Genomic DNA, 8537 nt, shown 5'->3' on the forward strand with positions numbered 1-8537 from the left:
ACATGAGACGGACGGTCCCTTTAATCAATGCGATACCCGTGCATCACACGTGACGCGGTGAGCCAGTCAGAGGAGATTACTGAAAGCGGGTCGTCCGAGCTACATGAGTGAGTCAGTTTCGTCTTGTCTTCTGTCGTGTCCAGTCATCGTGAATAAATGTTTTGTGGCCCGTGCCTTGGTTGTTATCCCTTACACTGGTGAAACATACATCCTGGTGAACAACAGACGATTGTGGTGGCGGTGTTTCACACAATCATCTCCTTTCGTGGAAACTCGAATGTGTCTTTCCCTGAGAACAGTGTGGTTGTGATTATCTGGTTTGTTACGTCTTCTAACACGAGCAACGCACAAGTCGTCTCTGATACGTCAAAACAATCCAGTTAGGAGATATTGGATTGAAATATTTGAAGGAATGAAAAAAATTAATGCAAACTTTACTGAAATATATATATCTTCGTGAAGTTGAAACGCATTAAATTGACCAGTATGAAAACAACCTCATCGCTACAAACTGAAGGTTAATCTGAACATGTATATCACTAGTTATTTCATACATGTATATCACTACAGTTGGATTTTACATGTATGCTAGTACAGTTTATTATGTGCATGTTTAAGACTTCAAGTTACTTTGTACAAGTGCAGTATATTTTGTACATGCAGGTTACTACAGGTTATTGTGCACATGTATATCATTACAGGTTACTTTCTACATATATACCACTGCTGGTTACTGTGTGCATGTAAATCACTATATGCTACTTTGTACATGTATCTTACTATAGTTTACTCTGTAAATATATACCAATACTGGTTACTTTGTATATATGTATAACTAGCGGTTACTAAAACACCCGTCCTTAAATTACTCATGCAAATGTTGGCATCGGTCCCAGAACACTCATAAGCATATGCACAGGGCCCAACGTCTAGTGTTTATTCCCGGAGAATTGCATGTACAACTATCGCAACTATTAATAGAGCCAACAAAATCTCATGCAGGAAGGTAACTTTTGTGACAGTTGTCGGGACATATTTCACAGCAATCAGTTTGTCATTACACCTGGAACCATCAGGTCGCTGTGAGTACGATTTCTTACTCCTGATTCCTTCAATTGAGCTTTATATTTCATTTTCGATTTTTAAAGAATCTTTATTTGAAAGAAAAGTTTAAACCGTTGGGGTATTCTGGTAGATGTTTATCCTCGACGTGTTTATGTTACACTAGAAAACCTAGAATTATTGATAAAAATTCCGATGACCTTTGAGGCCTTATTTTCTTCAGAGTGAATGAAATGTTCAGCCAAAAATTCATTCGGGAGAACGGACCTTTTATTGCGTTCAGGCCTTGAGGTAGAGATATTCAGTGGAGAATACATAAGACTGTGGGATGGTTACAAACTTAACATTAAGTACAAAACCATGACGAACTACACACAACATGCCTTGTGTACGGTACCATGTACGTTTGCCCTTTAACAAGGCATGTTTTTCATTAGTGGGAATTATTTTCAAAGTAATAAATGTAAGGTTGACCGACATTGAAACAAAATTGCTCAGTTCATGTTGATAGGAAACCATTTCTTGACGTATCATGGTAATTTCATGTTTTGAATATTCTAACTTTGGTCTAAAGCCATTTGTACTGCATCTATAGACATATTGTTTGACTGCTAAAATGATTTCATCAAACGGATTATTCTTCTTTCCTTACCATTGTTTCCCCAATATAACAATTTTATTCATACATCCTGATATGAAATTCTCGTTATGACACGTCCTGCGAAAGTTTTGTTTGTCTTCATATGAGGCTAGGTTCAGATATCAGATATAACGCTCGTTTGCGGTTTGTTTGTTTTTTCGTGATTGTTTACAAGTTGACTTGACTCTGGTGGAAAAGCACTGAATGCGGCGTAAAGCAATACTAAATTAAAAACGGCAAAAGATTGTCTTTATCGTTGTTTGTATCAGAATAAGGGAATAAATACGCATAGATTGCCACCGACAGACACGTCAATGCACACAGATTATGACTAGTGTGCAACGACCTCTGAAATACCCAGGGCATAATAGAAAAATGTAACAAAGTAAAACACGTTACCGTGAACTAACTGCAACGCGTAACAATAAGGCAAACTAAAGGCCAGCAGTGAAGTACAACAGTCGGTCCAACACGTGAAAGGAATATGCAACAATTATACTACCCATCAAAAATCTAGACTCCCCACTATATGTTATATATGTATACATGGTTACAAAGACGATAAATTTCTCTACCAGCTTGGGGGAAACAGCTTCAAACCTTATGATTCATCAAATTGCTGAAAAGTATGTGCAAATAGCGTTCATGTGAACTGCTGCGTTTTGGAGTAAAGTTTTAATTTAAAAAATGCAATTTTTCAGCGAGTTTCATCATTTGTTGAACGCGTGATATTAATTTTGTGAACGTTACGAATGCGCTTTACTATACATCAGTTCATGTGTAAACATGACCTTTAAACAGTATGGAATATTTTGCAAAATCTAGTTTAGAACAGTTGACTGAAGTATGCGGCTACATGTACATTAGCGAGTCTAAACTTTTGATGGGTAGTATAGTTGACCCCACGAGTCTAAAGGTGAAGGAAACAGTAGACCCTAGTAAATGAAACACATGATAGTAGACTCTAATGGTAAATATAACACATAACTGTAGACTCTAAACGTATCTGAAACACATAGCTGTAGCCTCTAACAGTGACTGAAACAATATATAAAGGAAATGGTTTCCGTGTGTTGGAGAATTAAGTTGACCATTTCAGATTAACATATATCGAACATCTCCTACAGGAGATACAAAGTCCTACGTAGGTGATATTAAGTCCTACGTAGGAGATAATGAGTCCTACGGAGGAGATAGTAAGTCCTATCTAGGAGATAATGAGTCCTACGGAGGAGGTAGTAAGTCCTACGTAAGTTATTGAGTATTAAGTCCTATGTAGGAGATACTAAGTCCACGTGGGAGATAGTAAGTCCTATGTAGGAGATAATGAGTCCTACGGAGGAGATAGTAAGTCCTATCTAGGAGATAACGAGTCCTACGGAGGAGGTAGTAAGTCCTACGTAAGTTATTGAGTATTAAGTCCTATGTAGGAGATACTAAGTCCACGTGGGAGATAGTAAGTCCTACGTAGGAGATAATGAGTCCTACGGAGGAGGTAGTAAGTCCTACGTATGTTATTGAGTATTAAGTCCTATGTGGGAGATACTAAGTCCTCGTGGGAGATAGTAAGTCCTACGTAGGAGATAATGAGTCCTACGGAGGAGATAGTACGTCCTATCTAGGAGATAATGAGTCCTACAGAGGAGGTAGTAAGTCCTACGTAAGTTATTGAGTATTAAGTCCTATGTGGGAGATACTAAGTCCTCGTGGGAGATAGTAAGTCCTACGTAGGAGATAATGAGTCCTACGGAGGAGATAGTAAGCCCTATCTAGGAGATAATGAGTCCTACGGGGGAGATAGAAAGTCCTATCTAGGAGGTAATTAGTCCTACGGAGGAGATAGTAAGTCCTATCTAGGAGATTATGAGACTAAAATAATGTTTCACCGTGGCCATAATACGCTTCCGTATGAAGGTGTATATCAAATGTTATTAAGTAATTGTTTTGGTAGGAGGACATTTCAAATAGTTTTTATATTGCAACCAGTTCAAGTCATTTAAAGTTTATTTGCAATAGTGTTAAAGATTTTCGGTAAAATCACTCTGTAGAACTCTTTCCCAAAATTAGCCGAGGGCTCTGGGATGTTTGAAATATTACGTAATGCCGCATGGGTTCAGTCCATGGGGTTGACTGTCCCACAGTTTCAAATATAGAAACATGAACTACATATCAGTCTTTATACAACGTTTCTGTGGTCAAATGTGAATATAAAATAAAGACACTCTTCCAGCTAGGAGAGAAATTATACGTGAAACAGTGAACTGTTGAGACAAAACATACCAGCAGTTTCTTTGAAACCTGTGACTGACGATTAGAACAAACTTCTCATTTCTAATCGTATGATGCATTTCTAATACACGATTGATGTCTTTTATGAACATGTTTTGTTTGTTTTTTTATGTCAAAAAAGCAAGATGAACGTCCAGAAGCATCTGATGGGAGTGCTAGTGGTTTGTGTGCTGCTATCGGGTGAGTGTCCGAACGGTCAATATATAGCGTGTTCGAGTAGATAACTAATACACTCTGGGAAACTAATACACTCTGGGAATCGGTTTAATAGAGACAGAAAATACTCCATTATACTATTATCGTATTTCATGTAACGACGTTTCGACATTACAAATTCTCAAAAAATATTATTTATTGGAATGGGGAAACATATTCTGTGTACACAATAAACTACTGAAATCAAACCCGATTTGGGAAGAAAGAAAGTCACTCTTAAACTTTCCTTTCCCGTTCACATTGGTGGACGTAAAGTACATGGGATGGGAACAATGTTCATTACAGTTTAACACAGGGTATATTTAGACATACTAAGATACAGAGAGACGTTGCCAGTTTTTTCTGAAGAGTCGTACAATGGCAATAGAAGCACGTTACGTTTGCCTCATGACAGCATGTCACAACTGAACTGATAATTTAACTGACGTTTTCTTCACCTGAAACTAGAAACTCATCTAATATGCACTCTGCCGGTCTAGACAATACTGTTCTCAAAAGGATTCCGGACCTCCGTCTAAAGGCTTTCTTCAGAGATCAACGGACACACCAGGATATGGCGTACGGCTAGTAAAACAACCTAGTGTCTCTGACTAGATCCATGTTAACTTGTTCAGAATCAGGCCAGTGCTGGAAAGGAGGAAGCTATTAATCGCATGAATTACTGTCTCAGTTCTCTACTAAAAGTTGGGTCCGTTGCCTCATTTCCGAAACAATCTTAGGGACGCAAGTCAGTGCATATAAGGATGTAACAATCGCTGTTTCATGGTGTAAAAATAACTATGATAGAGACGTAACAATAGGTCATAATCAAAATGTAACAATCGCTTCGTCACGAGGATGCATCAATAGGTGTGCCTAAAGGATGTAACAGTTATATGTGTCAGACGGATGTAACATTCCGTGTATCTTAAGTATATGGAGCAACTGGCATATGATGATGGTGATGTAACAAGCGACGTATCTTAAGAATGTAACAATCGGTATATCATAACAATGTAACAAAATGTTTAACATGATGAAAAGGGGATCGCGACTTTTCCTCGCCAAGGTGTGTAGTTTGACTCTACGGTTACTTCTCGGGTCGTATTTCAAATCCGGGTCAATATGAAGCTGTAGTTTAGGCAGGTCCATAACACAATGGAGATATAAAGCGCTGGCCAACTCGATAATACTCATGCATACAATTCGGATAAACAATCAGTTTCTCTTCGTGTCGTATTTCTGGCGTTTGTTCACGTGACCAGTTAGCAAGCTCAACATACGGCTCTAGACACGCATACTGTAATGAACAGCGATAGTTCAATCGTTATTCATGATACTATGCGTTTTAACATTGGCATTCTGACCAACCGTAAGTGTCACTCAGATTGGATGGAGTGGAAAAACAAGTAGTCATTTTGATATGCTAATATATGGTTGTTTTCCGTTTACTTGTTTCCAGTCAGTTCACTAATTAACCAGTTGGTAAAATCAATGCCTGAAAAGTTTTAAATTAGGATAAAGACAAGAAAAGATATTAAAAAGTGTTGTCAATAATAGAAATCCTCCAAACATTTTGACCCCGTATTCCTGCACGATTGTGCTTTCAGCGTCTCCCGGACATGCAGTTGTTTTCTACCACTACACCAACAAAGCCGGGGTTGATGGCATTAAACAAAGCGGTTACATTAAGCAGAGCACGAATCCGAAGTATGCACACTTTGGAACAGGTAAATGTTTGTGTTACATTGTTTGCTCTAAAATAAAACAAACAAAGAAACAAACAAACAACAAAAACAAACAAACAAAAACCAAAACAAAAAAAACCCCAAAAAACAAACAAATAAAATATTAAACTTCCAGATGGGTATGATATTGATGAATATTACCTGAGAAAACATTGATATTTGTAGAATAATATTACTCAGAAATAACTGTGACACCCGTGTTAATCCCAGGTTTCGAACGCGAGGAGATTCGGGTTATAACTGATTTCAGAAGCCGATGCTTGTCTTAAGAGACGATTAACCGGATCGAACTTCCTGATTTGATCGACACATGTCATCGTAGCCAAGTTGCATGATTGCCCTTAATACTGATCGCTGGATTCCCTGGTCTCTATTCAAATATCAACAGCCGCCGCCATACAGTTGGGGTATAGCTGAGTGCGGTGTTTAAGAACAAACAAACAAACGAACAAACAAGTCCAGTAAGGCAGTAGTAGCAGGGGTTACTAACATTGCTCTCTGTAACGCCTTGTTGGAGTCCCTTAACTGATCTCTCCCAGCATCCTGATCATGATCAACCTTTGGTTCCAGGAGTGTATGGCACAGGTCTGAGTCCCGCACACGGCAAGGAGGCAATTGCTAAGAACAACTACCAAAATGGCTGGTTGGCGAATATGAACGCTGGACGAGTGGATTATGCCTTCAAGTTCGACCTACCCAGTAACAGGGTCAAGACATTTACCCCGAAAGGTCGTAACATAATGCTGTACACTGGCGGGAACCTAACCCTCAGCCAAAACCCTTACACCGTGGAGAAGACACCCAATAATGTCATGTTTCAATCTCCTGCGTCTTATGCTGCTACGTTTGTCTCCTACAGTCCAAGTATTGCCATCAATGCCATCATGGCATTTGTCATCAGTAAAATGTACTAAAGCATACGTGCATCGCCTTTCACAGCGTTCATAATAACCCTCGCTGTGTGTGGAAATTTTTTTTTACAGATTCTGTGGTGTATATATGAAATAAGAGTACAACAAAATGAAACAGATTATTTACACGTATGCATCTTTGTCATATACGAGTATTAATCGGATTCATAGTGCATATAGATTTGACACAAGAAGACACATTCTGGTAATAAACTCTAATAAACACTGATTACAGTTTTGTTGTTAGAATGTACGTAGTGTTCTAAAAGTAGACATGCATTACACAAAACACATAGCACTGTGAAAAACATATACGTGACAATCACAGCTAGGAACATGAATTTATGGTTCGATTTTCGTATTTTTTCAACATTTATCTTTTTTCTGATATCCATATCATGATTTTAAAGCATTTTCTTGTCCACATTTCCCTATTAAACTTGAGAGCAGGATTGTTGTTTTGTTGGTCACAATCCGTCCCTGCACGGATTACTACGTTCGACAGTCATGAGCTGGGAACCTGGAGCTTGGTAAAAGATACTTACCCCGTAGAGGTGTTTTCAAGGTACACATTGTCAGGAAACTCCACATTATTAGTAGTATATACAATGACAGTTCTGGACCACTTTCAAGAAATGTCTCTACAAAGCCTTATTTAGTAAATAAGGCTTTGGTTGGGCCATTAGCTCTTGCTACTATTACCCCCTACTACTTAACGTGTGTTGGAGGTAACACTGTGCCGTACGGTACGATCAATAATTCTTCTCTTACAAACCCCCTACCCGGCCCATCCCTCAAGTAGTACAAGTTAGGTTCGTCGGCTTTCATATCCACTTTATCTATGTTGTAAGTTTTGACTGACCATATAGGATCGGTGGCCCGCTTACGGCTATCACCCTCGTGTTCCCCCGGCTGGTATAGATATATTACCCCTACTACTTAACGTGTGTTGGAGGTAACACTGTGCCTATGTCATGTTTATATCGATGAAACAGTTTAACGTGAACCGCCTACGATCTCTTTGGTGTTCATAATAAAGGCTTGCTGGGCTTTTTGTATCCCCTGTTCTATGTACTTTTTTTTCTCGTCCTCGCTGATAGCAGACTTACGAGACTTGGATCGAATATCTTGTTTCATTCCGTTATATTTTTTGAGTTCAGAGAGGATTGAACGAAACTCCTCTTCTGAGATCTTACTATCAGAGAGTGCCGTGGAAATACGCTCACTCACTGTGTTCAGCTTTGCTTCGGCCAGAACCCTGATCTCGTCGTGTTTCAATGCCTTACGATTAAGTCTGCGTGATACTAACTTAAGCGCCAATCCTGCTAACCCTGCCACCCCAGCTGTTATTTCAATACCTAGCACTATAGGTGCAGCCACGATGGTAGCTAACAACCCAACACCTGCCGCCCCTAGTCCCATGCTGGTTGCCATAAGGGTAGTGTCAACCCCGTCCACGATATTGAAAGCTCTATTATATTTTTTACATAGTGCTTTCCGAGTGTCACGGTCTTGTTCTAGTTGACGTTTCACATCACATAACTGCCTCAAGCGGAACCCATCTACGGTTTCCAGCGTCTTCGCTACTTCCTCTACGACTGGGTACAGACCCATACTATAATATATATTCTGAAAGATATTTTAATTGGGTTTCAGTTAATATTCTCTCAATGAATTTGAAGTCTACAAGTT

At 39.1% G+C, this 8537-nt stretch overlaps 1 protein-coding gene across 1 annotated transcript; it reads left to right on the forward strand.

The window, feature by feature from the left end:
• The first annotated feature begins 931 nt into the window (after positions 1 to 931).
• LOC137286459 (uncharacterized) lies at positions 932 to 7074 on the forward strand. Its single transcript, XM_067818343.1, has 4 exons — positions 932 to 1082; positions 4113 to 4171; positions 5797 to 5916; positions 6505 to 7074. Exons 1-4 carry the CDS (start codon positions 997 to 999, stop codon positions 6846 to 6848), a joined length of 609 nt encoding a protein of 202 aa, XP_067674444.1. The 5' UTR covers positions 932 to 996; the 3' UTR covers positions 6849 to 7074.
• The last annotated feature ends 1463 nt before the right edge of the window (positions 7075 to 8537 follow it).

This window comes from Haliotis asinina, chromosome 6 (assembly GCF_037392515.1).
Source record: "Haliotis asinina isolate JCU_RB_2024 chromosome 6, JCU_Hal_asi_v2, whole genome shotgun sequence".
Lineage (NCBI taxonomy): Eukaryota > Metazoa > Mollusca > Gastropoda > Lepetellida > Haliotidae > Haliotis > Haliotis asinina.